Source organism: Pseudonaja textilis, chromosome 1 (genome assembly GCF_049901715.1).
Source record: "Pseudonaja textilis isolate UNSWEBS1 chromosome 1, rPseTex1.2, whole genome shotgun sequence".
NCBI lineage: Eukaryota > Metazoa > Chordata > Lepidosauria > Squamata > Elapidae > Pseudonaja > Pseudonaja textilis.
The window spans coordinates 188,601,815-188,620,770 of record NC_141990.1 but is presented as its reverse complement, the minus strand read 5'-3'; the positions used below and the strand labels follow the sequence as shown (position 1 = coordinate 188,620,770).

The window sequence follows — 18,956 nt, the reverse complement described above, 5'->3', positions numbered from 1 at the left end:
CTTGGCAAATTTTGGGTAATGTACAGTACATAAAGGAAAAAACAATAAGCACCCACTACAAAAATTAAAACACAATATTCAATGATCAAATAAGCATCATAAGTGCCCAATAAACTGCATTAAGATAAATTAAGGCACAAACATCCCTTTGTTGTTTACCTGAACTATTTTATAGCAGTAGCAATAGCACTTAGACTTATATACTGCTTCACAGTGCTTTACAGCTCTCTCTAAGCAGTTTACAGAGTCAGCATCTCACCCCCAATAATCTGGGTCCTCATTTTATTGACTTTGGAAGGGTGACTGAGTCAACCTTGGGCTGAGTCAAACTGTCAAATTGTTGGCAGCTGCGTTTTATGCGGTATTTCAAAGCAATCCTTCTGAATAATTTACAAGATCAGTAAACAAAGTAGTAATATTTAGGAACATTTAATTTAGGAGCATACCTTAAACTCTAAAAACTCAATTTGGAATTAAAAATTAGTATTGGCCTCTTTAAAACAAACAAACAAACAAACAAACAAACAAACAAAAAAAGAATCAGTAGACAATCCGGCATGGAAGCCAGCACTGAAAAGGTCCCGAGATTTGTGGTTACCAATTATCTATTTTTCCCCAATAATTTTTATTGCTCTTTTCCACCTTTTACATATATTAATCTTAATTTTAATAGTACTGTACCATCATTATTGTACAAATTATTATACAAACCAATCTCATGTAAATATCTACATTTGTATACCTTTATGTACATTCATATACCTTTATCTGTAATTTTCTTATTTCTTTTATCTTTATTTCTATTGTTCAACCAATTATGCCAATTAAACCAAATCTCATAATACTCGGACTCTTCATTACCAATAATCTATTAATGGTTCTTATTAGTAGAACTTTATGGACAGTCACATTGGACTCCAGGATCACACTCTTGAGTGGCAGCTTTGAGCCCCATTGCTGCAAGGTGAAAACCAGATTGAAAGTGTGGTCCCTTATGTGTGACAGGACCATGATAATTTGGGGCAAGCCCATAGCTGTCATGATGGCTATGAATTCCCAAGCCACCCTAGACCCAACTCACAAGGCATAGTAGTTGAAATCCACTAGCACACAGAGCTGGGAGGAGTCCACCAGCAGGCTGAGTGGTGGTGTGGTAACAGCTTATTCAATTATTATTGTAGCATAACAATACAATTAATATTACATAATTTTGCAATAAAATTTACATTTCTGATAAATCCAGATTGTTTTATACAAACCTACCGTATAATAAATGTGGGATTGTATTCTATTTTGTTTTTGTTAGCACAACTTCTATAAGACCTCCCCCTTTTTTTCTCAAAAATCTTTCCGCTAACCATGTTATCCCTTAATGACAGATCAGTATGAATATTTAATCAGACAGGTCTATATACAGTAACACTCAAGGCTTAGGATATCACTCACATGTACTTGTATTGGCCATGTATCTGAATTCTTTCATAATTCACTTGAGTATAATCACCAGTGAGCAAAATAGGAGGGATTCTTTATTTCCTGATAATACTTGTTTAATGTAAAGAAGAACAAAAGTGAAAGGTAGGTGCAGTATTTCTTAGTTTTATAAGGGATTTTGCATTTTGGTAAACAGGTTTATTACTGACTCTCTTCTGAAATGGTTGGCCTGGCCAAACTTTTTGCACCAATTGCATCTTTGACCATAAAGAAAGTGCTGACTAAATGTGTGTGTGTGTGTGTGTGTGTGTGTGTGTGTGTGTGTGTGTGTGTAGGAACAGAGAGAGAGTAAGGAATGGCTTTTGTACCCTTTGGCTCTCTAAGATATCTATATAATGTACAATTGAATCCTTACACATCCACTAAAACTTTTCTCATCACAATAATGTTACTATACTATATCACACTATATTATAAAACATAAGATACCCTCAAGTTAAACTTAATTTGTGATGTCTCCAGCGTGCCTCAAAAGCATCATAGACATGTTTGATCATACTCTTCTTTCAGGGTTTAAAAAAGCTTCCTTATCTAGTAAATAGGCCTGATATTCTTAGGTGATTCCCCATTCAACTACAGGTAATCCTCAATTTACACCCATTTGTTCAGTAACCATTCAAAGTTAAAACAGTGCTGAAAAAAGTGATTCATGACTCTTTTTCACACTCATGATTGTTGCAACATATCCATGGTCACATGATCAAAATTCAGACCAGGTACAATAGCAGTAACTGTGAGAGGGATCTTGGAGTCTTAGTGGACAACCAGCTAAATATGAGCCAGCAGTGTGCAGCAGCTGCCAAAAAAGCTAATGCAATCCTAAGTAGTATTAACAGAGGGATACAGTCAAGATCAAGGGAAGTACTAAAACCACTCTATAAAGCCTTAGTAAGACCACACCTAGAGTACTGCGTCCAGTTTTGTTCACCACATTACAAAAAAGATGTTGAGACTCTAGAAAAAGTACAGAGAAGGGCAACCAGGATGATTAGGGGACTGGAGACTAAAACATATGAAGAACAGTTACAGGAACTGGGCTTGGCTAGTCTAGTAAAGAGAAGGACCAGGGGAGACATGATAGCAGTCTTCCTATATTTGAGGGGCTGCCACAGGGAGGAGGGGGTCAAGCTATTTTCTAAAGCACTTGTGGGCCAGACAAGGAATAATGGATGGAAACTGAACAAGGAAAGATTTAACCTGGAACTAAGGAGAAACTTTCTGACAGTGAGAACAATCAACCAATAGAACAGCTTGCCCTTGGAAGTTGTGGAAGCACCATTACTTGAGACTTTCATTGGACTGCCATTTGTCAGAAATGGTGTAGAGTCTCCCGCTTGGGCAGGGGGTTGGACTAGATGACCTATAAGGTCCCTTCCAACTCTGATTATCTGTTATCTGTTATCAGGTAGTTTTTTCTTGAAAGAAAAAACAAGGAAGTCTAGTTCCCCCTTAAAAAAACCACTTTGGGACAGCCGTGACTGGATGACTGAAAATCTCCATAAACATGTAGTACTAGGTGGTACTTTGGCTTCTAAAAGAACAACGAATGCCTTGGTTCGCAGCAGCCCCAAATGATAGTTAATTCATGGCTCCACAGTAACATAAAAAGACCTCACATACTTTAATTTAGATTTCTGTCCAGAACAGACAGTTGGACTCAGTGGCCTGCATGGCCCTTCCAACTCCAAGACCCCAGGATTAAGGGAGCCGGAGATGGCCTGGATATTGTTTAATTATCTGCAGGTGAAATTCACTGGTTTTGAAAAAAAATGAGGTGGTTAAGACCAAGGAATTGGGGTTCTCAAACTCAGTTTGTTTGTCAGTGGTCACTGAAAGCTGAGTATAAGACTGATAAAAGGTAAGGAATCTGGAAAACAATGAAATTGACGAAAACATCCCACAGCAAGAAATACTTTTCTGGTCTTGATGACAAATAATTTGGAAATTCCTCTTGATCAGAGTTGAAACAATTTTTTTAATGGTCTGCATTTTGTAAGAAAAGCAAAATCTCAGATGTTTCCTCACACAAGATCACAAAATGTGGCACAGCGTGAAATCACAGAATTGGGAAAGCTGTGCTTAATTTAATTGTTGAGTACTTTTTCTTTGTTAATTATATCTGCTATTTTAATCTGCTATTATATAGGGCTTTGTGAAATTCTTGACTTGGGAAGTGATATAGAACTAGCTTTATATAGAGCTATAGATAGATAGAGAACTATAAATGAAATAATTTAATTATTTAAAATAATTGACAAGCAATCATGTCAAATGATTTGGAACAGATTGGAAAGTGATTATTTCAGTTGGATTCGATACTTATTGAATGAATCTGGAAGTTGCACTTTTAGTATAACCATTATAACTTGCTAAAACAAGATTTTGTGGTAGAAATTCAGCAGTTCTGTTCTTCTTTTAAATAAAAATGATTCAGAACAATGCTTCTATTTGTTTTGGGGTTTTTTTTTGCCGTACGTTGATCAAGGCACTGTCTTCTTAATGTAAAGTTAGATTCCTGTTGTCCTAAGAGGTGCAGTTTCCTGAACATAAGAGCTTCTTGTTGTCTTCTGGTATGTGGCTGAAATTCCTGATCTACCATTCACTCTGAGATCACCTGGTGGCTTCCCATCCCAGCATTAGCCAGGCCTGATGCAGCCAAATTTCCCAACCCAAACAAGATTGGCTAGATATTACTGTATCTAAGACAGATACCAAGCCTAAATTCCCATTATTTTGAGACGATCACCTGCTATATATCAAAAGCAGCACAGACTTTTTTTTAATGCAGGTCTTTAGTAGCTTATCACTTCTGAGAATTGGCTCACTTATCATTAGTGAATTAAATGGCTCCCTAAATATTTCAGAATATATCAAATGGCACAACGGCATAGAATATGAATAATTCATTGCTGAAAATTACCTTTCCGTTCTTTGATACAGGAGGGACAAAAGCTCTATAATAAATAGAAGAGCGAAAGTCATCATTCACAGAAATCCCATCTGTGAAGATAACCTCAAAATAAACTGTTGTTTCCCTGAGTGTGTATGTTTGCTGATGTTGGTATATAACATGCAAAAACGTAGTATGGGATTCTGGAATAGGTGGGGTGTCCTTTATCCTCTAGAAAGGACAAGCTCTTACTATTATCCTTGGCAGAAAGAAAGACGATCATAGGCACAGTGTTTTGTTTTCCATACACACACATTTCCATCTCTCCGTCTCTATCTTTCTGCTCTAGAAGGATGAGTCAACCTTGAGCCTGGTTGGATTCGAACTGCCAAATTGCAAGCAGCCAGCAGTCAGCAGGAGTAGCCTGCAGTACTGCACTCTAACCACGTTGCCATCATGGCTCTTAACTTTCCTTAATTTTTTAGACTATGTCTTTAGGTTGCTCACCTAAAACTGATAGGAAGCCCTGCCATTGGTTTGCACAGACCATGCCATCAGAAGTTGGCAATGTGGTTAAAGGTGGCTCAATTCCAAGAATGGAATTCAGGCACTACAGGCCTAAGACCAAAGGCATCTGGAGGGAGGCATGGTGTGTGTGTGTGTGTGTGTGTGTGTGTGTGTGTGTGTGTGTGTCAAAAAAGTCAATCTGGCCACAACCCTATTGCCAAAGCTTTACTCTTCAGGAGAAATACTTTTTAAAAGGGCAGAGCCTGGATCATATTTTTGTGGCTGCCAACCTGGCTTTTTTATACTCCTTATTCCTAGATTATAATTTGTCTGAAGAAATACATTTTGCATTTCCTGATTGGAAAAAAAAAAGCCCTCTTAATGAAAGAATGCTATTGTTCACTTCTACTTTTTTGCTTGTTTTGCTAAAACAAGGGCTATACTTATTTCTATGAACCCAGCTCAAATGGATGTATGCTTATTAACAAATGTGCAGGAAATTTTTTTAAAAGATAATATACTGTATTTGGGGACAGTTTGACGGGGGGCTTATTTTTACTTTCTTCAGTTAGTTTTGTTCCTCTGAGCTTCAAAGGAGATGTACTTCCCTTTGGTTTCTTTTAGTAAAAAATATTGTTTAGTATCTTCCTTTTATTTAAGAAACCCATCCAGTTTTCTTCTCCATGGCATTTGTGCCACAACCATCTTTCCCCACTTCATGCTGGGATTGGACCCTAGATTCTAATTATGCAGGGAATGGGCATAAACTCTCTTTTATATTTTTCTTTCTAGTGTGTTTCTATTTGTCTGTCCCTTTTGATGGAATATCTTAATCCCATTCCCTCATTGACTTCAAAGAATTTATTCTTTATTAATAAATATTCTTTAATAGAATATTTACACTCATCATCATCATCATCATTCCAGCTTTCCCTTGGAATGGACTCCTCCTTGTGCTTTCAACGTTTAAAGATTTTTTTTTCCTTTGCTCACCCAATCATGCCACATTTATTGTCAAATGCCTCTAATTTATTTATCTATTTTTAAAAAGATTTATATGGCTGCGCATCTTAAACAACTCTAGGTCAATTTTCTTTGTTGCTATGTTTTTACATCTGTTCTATTCATTTAGCATGAGTCCCCCCCCCCCCCCCCACACTTTTTTCCCTTCTGAATTTCTCAGACAGTTATACTAACTTAAAACTGTACTGGCAAAATATCTTGCTTTCCTTCTGGCTACTGCATAAAAACAGCCAGCTAAACAGTCACAATTAAACTATTGCTTAATTATGCAGTATAGAAGAGTTAATCTATTCAACTGTGTTTTATTCATTTCTAGTTTTTCAAAACTTCAGTTTACTCTTGACCAGTGTTCATCTCATGTTGCATTTTTAGGAAAATCCAAATGAAAATTTTGAACATAATTGGATGTACATTTCCAATAATGTATATAGGTATTTCTTGACTTAACAACCATTTCCTTAGTGACTATTCGAAGTTACAATGGCACTGAAAAAAGTGACTGATGACCATTTTTCACACTTATGACTGTTACAGCATCCCAATGGACATGTGATGCTTGACTACTGGTTCATATTTATGGCCGTTGCAGTGTCCTGGGGTTATGTAGATCCCCTTTTGCGACCTTCCGACAAGCAAAGTCAATGGAGGAAGCCAGATTCATTTAACAACCGTGTAACTAAATTAACAAGTGCAGTGGTTCAGTTCACAAATGTGGCAAGAAAAGTCGTAAAATGGTGCAAAACTCACTTAACAAATTTCTCTCTTAGCAACATACATTTTGGGCTCAATTGTTGTCGTAGGTTGAGGGCTACCTGTAAAGGAATTGCCCTAGGTTTTGAAAGCAATTTTCCTCAATATAGTAACTTTTTAATGCACTTTCCCATAATATATGAAGCCTTTGGGTTCAGGGTCGTTTAGCTGGAAACTTTACCACAGTACAGGTTTTGCCGTATAGTTGTGTTATATGGTTCATTCATAGACTTGGGGGTCCATAGATAGAACAAGTTCCCATTAAAATGCAAAATCAAGCAATTTCTTCCCCATCTTTCTAATGATACTATGGGTCTTAATGTGCCTGACTGTTAGCCTTTTCCCATCTCATAAAACACCCACCTTCTATTCAGTCCTGACTTAATTTAATCTAATTTTCCAACTCACTGCTAATGTAAGTAAATTATTACCTACTAGTGTTCCACTGCCATCTTCTTTCAGTCTTAGGCAGGGCAGAAATCTGCCGGCATTTGTTTATGGGGCTGTCTTTTGTCTCTCTGGAATTAAATTCCAACAACAAAATGGTCTGGAGACTCTGAGAAACTACCAAATATTTTTTAACTTATGAATATTAACACAGGACGTCTTTTGATAAGTCACTTCACAGAGACAGCCGCACAAGGAAACTTAAAATTTAGTGAGTCTATCTTGCACGCATATTATTAGTATTGGAAACCACTTTAAGAGGAGAAATTATGTAAATTGATATCATGCTAGGATATAGCATCCATGCTGGGAATTTGTAAGAAGTAGCTTGACGGTGAAATATTTCACTCTGAGCAAGAACAATCTGACATTTAGGACTCCTTACATTAACAACTATTTTTCTTTCTTTCCTTCATAATGAGCATTTTAAAGGGGGAAAAAAATCCCCTTGAAAGTGGAAACTAATAAATCTGCCACTTTACCATTCTGACCTTTGAAGGAAAAGTGGATTGGAAAGCAATAGGCGATGGCATTAAAAAAGGTAGAAAATAGCTGGTGCTTGTCTGTGGTCAGTTAATAGCTCAGTGGCTTTTATTCCCTAGCTCCATACCTGCAAAAGACTCAATAAAAGGATCCGGCTCAGGACCAATTAGTGTCACATTAATCTGTAGCGATAATAAACAGAAGCTGCTGGAGGCCCCACCAGTTTCTCGGTATGCTTTATGATGAGGCTCTTGAGTGAGCTATGCTGTGCGATGGAGGGCAAATTGGGAAGGCGCATTGAAGGATTGCTTCTTTCCTGCCTGTCTGGCAGCTAGGAAAACCGTGCCTGAGAGAGGAAAACCTGTTAAGTGCTGAGGACGCCTGCTGCTTTCTTGGCAAGGAAAATGTCCGACACAATGTAAGCTGACTTCAGAAAATTAGGTCACTTTTGCTAGATCAGCAGTGATGGCCTTTCCAGAATCCTGCCTTTGAGATCCATTTTCCAATCTTCTCAAACGCTTCCAGGTTGTCGGTGATGAGAGGCTGATTTTGATTAGAAAAGTCATGGTGGTGCTGTAGTACTCTGGTTTTTCTCTTGAAATGGTAGAAATCTGTCGGTCATCAACTATATGTGTGTTTCGTTCTAGCTGTTAAATGGCCGTCAGGGAGATGTAGAAAAACTTTCCCCAGTTATTGATTTCAACATATGGGAAAAGAGTTCGCTGTCGTTTAACTTGCCACCTGCAAATGAACGGAAAAGACTCGGGCGATTATAAAATTTCCCTTCGACACCAAGCCTAATGCTGAGGACATTTGGGGAGGGCTAGATATTCTGTTAATAAATAACGTTCAGAACTTGAAGTCTACTAGGTAGTTAACCTGGCAGTTATGCCCTCCCTTCTTCCTGTGTATCATTTTTGTTAGTTAACTTGAGGAATTTTAGCTGAGTTATTCAAATAGCAAGTTTTAGTGATATTGCCTATTTTAGCTCTAAAATGGTTGAGCTGGTTGCAGAAAAATCTAATTTACTTAATAGAATCATTAGACTAATGACTAATTCATATCCCATATAACTGGAAATGGATTGCTTCCGATATAGAATACTGAACTGAGAATAGTATTGTAACCACAAGGTAAATAATTTCATGATGTTATTTTAATACTATTTGTATTGATTCACTAAATGGGTAAATATGCATTTTTTGGGGTGGGGAGGGAAATTGTAGTATTGTTGTCTTGTAACTTGGTCGTTAGAAAGTCAAGGTCTCCCTGTCTGGATAAGTTTATGGAATCACAGTTGCTTTCGATTATGATTGTAAATATCACTAACACGTTAGGTTTTGTAGCAGCATCTTCTCAGGAAAGCAGGAGAAAATCTTATAGCCATTCATGGGATTTTTGCATCCCATGAATGTATATGTATGGGAAGGTGGGAGGCATGGGTGAGATTCTACCAGTTCGGACCAGTTCTATAGAACCGGTTGTTAAGATTCTGCGCAGTTCGGAGAACCAGCAAATCGCACCACTAGTTGGCTCCTCCCTTCCCCACCCGCCCTGCCCAGGAGGCTTCTCTGAGGCCCAGTCAGGGGTGGTACTCAGGGGATTGGGGGAGGGAGAAATGGCCTGAGAGCAGAGCTGAACCTTCCTTGGGATTGAAGCTTCTATTTTTCAGTGCAGACTCAGGCAGCAGATTGCAGAAAGGTAGATCTGGGAGTGAAGCTGTGATTCTGCAAGCAGCTCAATCGGCCTGCCTGCTTTGCCTGATTTTGGGTAAAAGTTGCTCTTTTTACATATATATTTATAATATTTACATACAAGCCATGCCCAGCCAGTCACATGAACACCAACCCACACCCAGAAATTAGGCCACGCCCACAGAACCGGTTGTTATGAAAATTGAATCCCACCTCTGGTGGGAGGCCTCAGGAAGACATAGTCGCCATGTTCTAAGTTTGACTGGAGAGCCTGTAAAAGAGGAGGACATCCATAGAGTGATGAGTGTCCAATTTGCACAGGTGACCATGTCTCACAATACATTAGGGTTTTTTTGCAGGTACCATTCAGCAAGGATGGATTTAGTCAGGCTTTGCACGGAGTAATAAAGATTAGATTATTCCGTTTCTTTAACTTGTCCACTTCTCATCAGTTGAACAAAGGGCTGAACTTGATGCCCTCTATCTTTCTCAAGGCCTGACCGTGAGGCATGTTCTAAAGGTTCTTGGTCCAGGTGGACTTTGCCACTCTTAGAAGACAGGTTAGCCCACCTTGGGTCATGTTAGTCTACTTAGGGGTTGCATTGCATGATTCTTTCCTTTTTTTCCATATGCAAATAGAAGGAAAGATGGAAGATGTGATTCTGCCCATGCCATGTCATACCTGTTTCTTTTTTTAAAGGTCAACTCATCTATTTCCCTTGAGGAGAAAGCTGAGAGCAAGATTTAATCTCTTTTCTTTAAAAAAACGAAGATCAGAAGAAAACATTTTACTTGTAAATTGGAACTGCTGCTACAATGACTAAAAGCATGCAGTTCTCAAATTGGAGCAATAGGCGCCAAAGCTACTGTATCCTGTTGCTCAGAATGAAGAATGCTAGAAATATTTCCTCCATAGAATATACTCCCTCCCACCCTTAGGGTAATTTAAATTAAGAAATTGATTTCTTCTGTGCCCTATTTCTGAATTAGAGCTTTCAAAGTAATTGCTTAAGAAAAGATTAAAGAACTGGAAGTCCACTCACAAGATTCCCAAACACTGATGTTTGTTTACTCCTCACCTGAACCTTTAGTGTTGGTCAGCCAAAGGTACAGTGGAAGACAGCATGATTTCCACATAGTATACAATAAACTCATGCAAGACTTGCTTCTAGCAGGTATTTTTTTTATCAAAAGGAGCATAGAAGAATGCTTGAGATATTTATAATTTGTTCAGATTGTTTCTGAGTATTTTGAATTTGTGCATATGGCACCTCACACATGTTCCAACAATCTGGAATTGCTAGACTGCTTAGACAATCTGTTCACATTGCTGTAGGTTGCTTTATCTACTGATCCTGTTTGAAGATAATTGCAACAAAATTTAAAATCCTAAACGAATGAAAGAATTGACAGATGTTTCCTTTTAAGTCATTTGGATATAATGCAGCCAGATTGTTTTCATACAGTCAACTCAGAAACTTTTTTTGTGACTGGTCTACTGAAATATATGGACTAAAGAAGAGTGTGTCTTTGTTCATTTTTATTTTATGGGAGAAGTTTCAAATGTATGCAATGGTTTATACATGCTGTGCTTTGCCTTTTTGCTAAAATTTCAAGGTTGTTAGGAAGGGGAAAGAGTTTACAATTTAATAATTTGGGTTCCAATCTGGGAAGGAAGGAAGGAAGGAAGGAAGGAAAGAAGGAAGGAAAGAAAGAAGGAAGGACTCAATTATTGAACATACTGTTACAAATGTGCTTTTTCAAAAGCCAACTGGACTTTCTTTGTTTTTCCTTGAAGATGTTTCACTTCTCATCCAAGAAGCGTCTTCATTTCTGACTGAATGGTGGAGAATTGAAGGATTTATATTTCTTGCAGTTGCCTGGTCACTAGCAGTCTTTCTAAGAGTCATTGAGGCCTCTTGGAGATTTATCTGTGCCCTCAGGTTGTCCTGAATAGTGCAAATGGGTGTGAAACCTTCTTGGCACTGCTGAAGGTTCCAACCATGACCTGGATGATTGAGAATCTCCATAAATATTGATCATGCTTTAATTCTCTAGTTAATTTAGTTGAGAAATGCTCCTCTGGAGATCATTCATCATTAACACGTAGTGTTTATTGATCTTAGATATGGGTTTGATTTCATGTCTAGACCTAAACTATAGTAGAAATTGAACTGTTTCTCAGTTAATAAAAGATTACTCGGTCTTATATTCATGAAATATGAAAACTCCCAGATGAAGGTGCACATGGACATTGATTCAAGGAAATTCCTGTCAAGAAGGGAGACAGTATAGGGTGTTTTTCTAATTGCTCTTCTTTTCAATCTATACATTAACTCTCTTGTAACCAAACTGAAGTCCATCTCTTCATCTGCCAAAATTGGGAAACAGACACCGTTCTTCTGTATGTAGATAGGATCATACTATTTTCTCAGATGTAGATTGGCCTGAAATGGGCAGTTTATTTATTTACCGAGCATTGTTGAGAAGAATGACCATAAATTAATTACTACAAAGCTAAGGTCTTTTTGTGAAGTGCTCTAAGCAACAAGTTTGGTGCCTAAATAATCACACAAAGAGCAAGTCAAGCCTTTACATATCTGGTCATTGTTTTCCATGGTACAGGCAACTAAAAGTCTCACATCTATTATGTTACCTTAATCACACAAAAACAGTGTTGATTTTACACTCTTTCTACTTTCCCAAAGGAATTCAGCATATATATGCAGTGATTAAAGTCTTTTCAGCTAAGATCTGAGCCCAATTTCTTTTGGGGGTTCATTGGGCCCTTACAGGTCATTCTTTTCTCTTAAAAGAGCTCAATATAAGTTCCTGAGATCAATTTTTCAAGTACCCTGCTGCATTCTGAAAATGGTGTTTCACTGTGAAGCTGACCTACTTAAAACAGAAACTTCTGCCTGGATTTTCATTTTTGCATGGGTTTACCCATGGCCAGATTCAATTCCCTTCAAACAATAATAATAATAATTATTATTATTATTATAATAATTATAATAATAATAATTATAATTATTATTTAATAAAAATTTTATTTGGGCTTTCACAAAACATAATACAAATAAAATTTCTTTTTTTGAGAATAGCATGGTCCCAGGTTATCACTTCTCCATACAGACACAAATTCAATTTCATATTCATCTTTGTGTTCTATTCCATATTTTATTACTATTTTAACATTTTCTCAATAATTTTTCCCTTCCCTTAATTTTCTCAATCTTACTTTTAATTATCTCGTTCCTTTCTAAATTCAATTATATATATCTTTTTCTAAGTTTCAATACCTTTCTAGTCATTATATTTATACTTTTGTCTGTCCTGTTTCAATTTCATATTTTCTTTTCTCATTAAACAAAAATTTTCCCTGTAGTTACTAATTGGAGTATGACACCTTTGTATCTTTTAATTTTTATCCATTCAACACTTATTTAAACTTCAATTTATGCCTTTACAATTATAACATTCAATATAACACATAACTTCCAGTTGAATTCTGCTTGGTACATTCTTGAAATACGCACTAAGTTCTTAAAGAAAATATATATATATAGCAATAATAAATAAAATACTTATTCTATTCCAATTCAGCTCGATCATTAATGTTAGTTATAATCTTTGATATCTTTAACATTTCTTTTCAATAGGGTATCATACCTCTAGGAACACTTATAATATTTCCATAATTTTTTCATGTTTCTTTCATGTTCCTCTTCACTTAATTTTTTTATAACACATTTATAATAATTAAAATGTTCCCCTCCTTTCCTAATTTCATTCTCTCATTCTCTTTATTTCATTTATTTATTAAACATTTCATTACATTACAATGAGTATTTTATCTATCATTTTAATCACACTTGTTTCATATTTTCAAAGTTTATTTCTATTTCTAATATAACAATTCTATCTTATGTACCCTTGCAGAATCCCCCTTTCAATTAAGTTTTCACCCATGTGTCTTCTAAGTAGGCGTATACCCTTAATACTTGTACGTTTTCCCTGTTTCTCTATGTCCTGTTTCTGTCCTTTATAATTTCTTTTCCTTTCACTCTTCCCCCACTTCTTCTTCCTTCCCTTTTTGACCCCTTCTCTCTCTAATTCTGATTCTCTCTTCTGTAATACTCTCTTCTGTTTCTTTCTAATGTTATAATTACTTTTCACACTATTCTTTTTTTGGGGTTGTTTTTTCGGATCTTAAATTTTTCACTCTCTTTCCCCCCTTTCCTTTCTTTTCCCCACATAGAAATACTTGGTCATTGAAGATGGCTTCTTCTTTGTCCCACCCTTCTTGTTCTACAGGCATTTCTTATTGTTTCTCATAGTTCAGGATCTCCATTTCTAAAAACTGAAATAAGCCAAAAGAACCTCTTCTTTCTTGTGCATCTTCTTTCTGCTTTTTAAGTTCCATTCTCAATTCTTTCAAGAGTGATACCATTTTGAAACCTTTTAAACAACCACCCAATTAATTTTAGTCCTTTAGATCCAATAGCCAAAAATCCAAAGATCACCAAGTAATCCAAATAATCCAAAGCTGTTTCTTTTTGCTTCTTTTTATCACCTTCTCTTCCTGGGGTTCTCTTATCTTGTTACAGAGTTTCAGTTAAAATGTATTTTTTTAGGAATCTTGTTAAAGTTTCACTGTTAATTCCTTTCACTTCCAGGTGGTCTCCATTTTTCCAGATCATCCTTCAAACAAATATTATTGAAGGGGGATACCAATAGATCCTCTTTGAACAGAGACTGTGTCCAGATGTGTTGGATGAATATTTGAAACAATGGAAACCCATAGCTTTGTATTGTCCTCTCTACACAGATGCTCACCAGGAATTATTATTTCCATTCCATATTAAACATCCTGATCATCCAGATTTGTTTATCTTAAGTTGTTATTATTAGATCAAATTGCTTTTACTTGTTTGACCATAACTAAGTACTGTTCTATAATTTGTACAGTAAGCCATATTATTTCTTCTAATGATTCTTAGATATTTTACTACAATGGTTTCCTTTTCCCTTTTTTATTCTGAATAATTCTGATTTTCTATTTTTTCTGTTTGTCAATGATCAAATAAAAATTGATTGATTGATGGATGGATGGATGGAAAAAAATCACATAATATTAGTGTTTGTGTTATTTGTCAAGTCAGAATTTCAGAAAAAGCATATTTGTTGATTCATTCCTTCTAACCTTTCCTTTTTTGAAAATTCAACAGATCCTCAAGGAATATCGTTTTTTTAGTTATTGACTTAGAGCCAAACATATATTTCCTTCCAAGCCCATGAAAAAGATAGCTTTACCCAGGCTGAAATAGTTTTTCTCTCTTATCTTGACACTGTACAACTTCAGTATGTATAAAATCTGTCAGGCTTTGTGCCTCCATCTCTTGGTAGTAGGAATGTATAAAGCTTACATATTTGGAAATGGACTATCCAAGAGAATTTTAGAACATTTCATTCCTCTTTTGGATAGTCTTCTACCTCCTCCATTTCCTGTCATTTTTAGAGTGGTTCTGAGATTTATAGGAGCAAATCCTCCAAAAATAAGTGATTTGAAGGGAGCCAAATAGATTAACTTCATTTTTCAACTTCTTCATATTATATCTGCTTCCCATTTCTCAGCCTACTCTACCAGCTTAGCAATGTAAAGTATGCTCTTGTCAGATGTATCTATCTGTTTCTTCTTTAAGCTGGATAGTGCCACACCTGTCAACTTCACACTGAACCTGGCAGTAGCCATTGTGTTGGTTCTCAGTTGCTACACAGTATTTGGAGCAAGGGGTGGGGAGGAAGCTGGAATGCACTACCAGACACAACACCCGATCTATCTCGTGAGAACCAAGGTCATCTCCACAGATGTTGGGTGAAAATGGAGAGGAGAGCCTAAGGGGCCCGCCAATGAATCGGACAATGTGACCTGTGACACTTGGGAATGAGATCATTTACTATTTTAACTATACTGAAACTGTGGGAAATATTCAGAGTTGGTTTTACACACTTCATTGTGCCAATATGATGTGCCCAATAAAGAAGTTCTTTGAGAGAGATCTGAGTGGCTTGGGTTTGTTAATTGGAACCTTGACAACACTTCCTTTCAAAAAGGTAGTTTAGCTGGAGTAATTTCCCCCCAACTGAAATTGAAAATATTTTCATGCGATGGCATTTGCGTTTGTGAGAAATTGAGAAAAGACATGGAAGTAATGAAAAGTATGTTAGACATAAATAACCAACTAATAGGGGAGGAGAGTTCAGGGCTGGATCTCACAAACACCAGAGTTCAGTGCTGGATATTAAAAAAAAAAAAAACAGTGAAGAAAGGATTCAAAACATTCAAAGACATCCTGCCTTAATGGACCAAATAAAAAACCAGGTCTGAAGAATTTCCTCTTGCAGTTTCCAAGATTCTGTACTCTATCTCTAATTTTACATGAAAAAAAATTAAAATTTGGGTAATTCTTATTTTCTTGACCATGCTCTGCTATGGAAGATTTGACAGAAACCCCCACCCCCCATTCTCTGTTTTCTTCTTGGTTGTTTTCCTATCCACTCCCAACTCTAGTAACAAGTCTATGTTGTGACGTTTTGAGATATAGATCTTTTGCTTATGTTGTTTTATAAATTGCAACTCCGCTGATGGCATAATAACAAGAACAGCCAATAGGAGTCTGTGTAGTCCTTCTTTGAATGGATGTTTTCCAGTGAGGAAACGTCAACAATATGTGCACGCATATTTCTTTTTGAAAAATAAAGAATGTAGCTACATATTTCAGAACAGGGGATTCCCCAACCCCCAGGCTGCAGACTAGTACCAGTCAACTATCTGTTAGGAACCAGACCTCACAGATGGAAGTGAGCTGCAGGCAAGGGAAGCTGTGCAAGTGTGGGATCTACTGTAGGTTGTGTGCTCCTCCCACACACCCATACACCCACCAGTGGAAAAATTGTCTTCCATGAAACCAGTCCCTGCCCTGATGACAATAAGGTTTGGGACTGCTGCTTTAGAGAGAATGTCTGTTAATTGGTATCATTTCATAAGGAAATATATTTGATATTTATTATTTCTCACATACAGTAGTCAAGATCCTAATCATAATTATAATCCTAATTATAAGACAGTCTACTGCAAACACGCCAAACACTGAATTAAATGTTTTAGCCCTCCCTCTCTCTACATATGTGGGGGAATTGGATGATTAAATATCCTTCTATTCATAGACATTGAAAGATATCCAGTTGTGTAGTTTGTAGGTATTTAAAATGCATAACATGCATGTAAACACACAGAAATGCACATATATATATACTGCATGCTACTCAAACATTATTATTCAGCTATTTTATTCTATTGTAAGACATGTCTGCAATTAACTATTGTATCAAGGCATTGGGTAATTTCTGGTCTCATGACAGAAGACAGACCAGAGCTAATTTGCACCGCATATGTTCTCAGTATCACTGTGTATCATACATATGGACCACTTAAAAGATAATTTCTGCTTCAGCACACCAGAGTATCATTTGAAAATGCTGGGACTATCAGCTCTGGCTATTTTAGATTCTAAAATAAAATAAAATGCTTAGTATTTTACATCAAGATTCCCCAGTAAAACCTCAATCATGAACTAAGCTCCAAACTAATTTCAGGATTGTGGCAGTCTCTGTCCAGAAGGCTTATGTTACTTGTTAATGCTTTTCTGCTAGAAGGCTGATAATAAAAATACCTACCATTTTATAAAGCTAGTGTTGAAAGATCATGGCCAATCAGAAGGCATAGTCTAGTTCCATGACCCTTACTTAGTGGTGTAAGGCAGGGGTGTCAAACTCACATCGTCACAGTAGCGTCACATATCACCCTTTGCTAAACTGGGTGTGGGTGTGGCCAATACATGACACATCCGGCCCACCAACCACAAGTTTGATACCCCTGATGTAAGGCATTTATTCTCTTCTGTATCACACAAACAAGGGAAATGGGCAGTGCAGGAGACATGAAAGCTGGGGATCTTCCCTTGTAAACTCACTGCTGATGTAATTCTGCCCTGATGGTTTGATTTACTTATTTTCTCTCTGGCATTGTGATCCTGGAAGTGATTTTTGATAAGTCATCCCAGCTTAAGGAGCTATTGTTATAATGAAAAGAGCCAAACCTGTTATCCTCTGATGCTATATTATTGCTGATTATTATCAACACTAGTATATTTATGAATTAATTAAACCAGTTAGTTAAAAGATCACTACACATGAATACTGTGTTCTTGTACTCTTTGGTGCCTTTTTATTTTTCTCACATGTGCTACATTCTTATCTTTGGTCATCTTCTGGCATTCTCCTTTGCACCCCCCCCCCCTTTCTCCTTGTCCTCTTCAGTCTAATGGGTATGCAGCTCTTTAAGTTGTTTGGCTGTGGAAACTCAGGTGTGTCATTGGCACTTGCTAGTGGCATCTGTGATGTTTCTCAGTGTAATCTCATTCCTCATGCCTGTCAGTTGTGTCAAACACAATGAAAGAAAATGAAGCTGCAAGGCCCGAGGAATAAAATGATTTTGAGAAGAACAGAATGTGTTAGAAAGAGTGTTAAAAATTGCAAATGTGTGCTACCGGTACAGATTTGTAAGTAGAAATGAGCTCTCAGCTTGAACTCATCCATCCTTCATATCCAGATGATCCAAGTTTAAGATTGAAAAGACCTAGGTTTGGCCTAGGTATGTCGCCAATTTTTATGGCCCATTTCCACTTACTATCTTTCTGCTTAAGTGAATTTGCAGGATTATTGTGAAGATCAAATGGGAACAGAAGAGAGCCATTAACATCATTTTGAACTCCTGGGAGGAAAATACACTTTAAATGAAGCAGCTACTACTATCAGTCCATTTCAGATACTGAGAGGCTCAGGGGCACAATGTTCATTATGGCCTCCTGTTTTTCTCCTCAATGCTTCTTATGTTGAAGTAATTTTTTCTTTATTTTCTTTTATCTGTTGTCCAATAAAATGCCCGTGCTTTGGAAAAAAAAAGCTCAAAATATGGAAAAAAACGATCTGAATTATTAAGTGATTGATTTTACAACCATGAATGAAAAATATTGAGCAACCTGATCATTTCAAATTCTGAACCACACCTTTTGGTCTTTCTTCCTATGTGGGTCTTGGAGGAATAATCCCCATGGACATTCCTGTTCTCCATCCTTTGAAATTCTTGTGGCTATTACATTATTATGTTGGTTCATTGAACAGTCAGCCAGATGTTTACATTGGATTTGGCATTTTATCCAGAAAATCTAGAGTAGGTAGTTATTGATGTGAGAGTCCTTGATGCTCTCTGAGCTTGATTGTTTTCTTATAGATGTTTCATTACCCAAACTAGGTAACATAATCAGTGCATCAGATATTGAAGTTTGTTGGAGTTTTTATTTGTTGTTATTATTAACATTTATTCATTTTTTAACACCACTAAGTTACTCTGGTTGGTTTATATATTTTTTTTGAGTCTTGTTTTTCTTAGCCCTTATTACTAATGACAAAGTTATAAACATTCATAGTATATCTTTGACATAAGAAGATTAGGAAAAATAGTTACCGTAGATGGTCATAATGTCATTTCAACTGAAATGTCTCATGCCATAAGCCATAAATGTTACCAATATACGTTTTTCTAA

At 36.6% G+C, this 18,956-nt stretch overlaps 1 protein-coding gene across 7 annotated transcripts in view; it reads left to right on the top strand.

Annotated features, from left to right (window-relative positions):
- Window positions 1-1,490: 1,490 nt before the first annotated feature.
- MYO3B (myosin IIIB) overlaps window positions 1,491-18,956 on the top strand; it is a 290,878-nt gene continuing 273,412 nt past the window's right edge. For 3 of the 7 annotated variants that reach the window (XM_087919962.1, XM_087919963.1, XM_087919964.1), the window contains exon 1: window positions 7,758-8,012. In XM_087919962.1, coding sequence (XP_087776088.1) covers window positions 7,999-8,012 — 14 coding nt within the window. In that variant the 5' untranslated portion in view covers window positions 7,758-7,998. Of the gene's footprint in view, window positions 1,579-7,757; window positions 8,013-18,956 lie in introns of those variants that run through there. The other 4 variants (XM_087919959.1, XM_087919960.1, XM_087919958.1 and 1 more) reach the window with 2 other exon arrangements.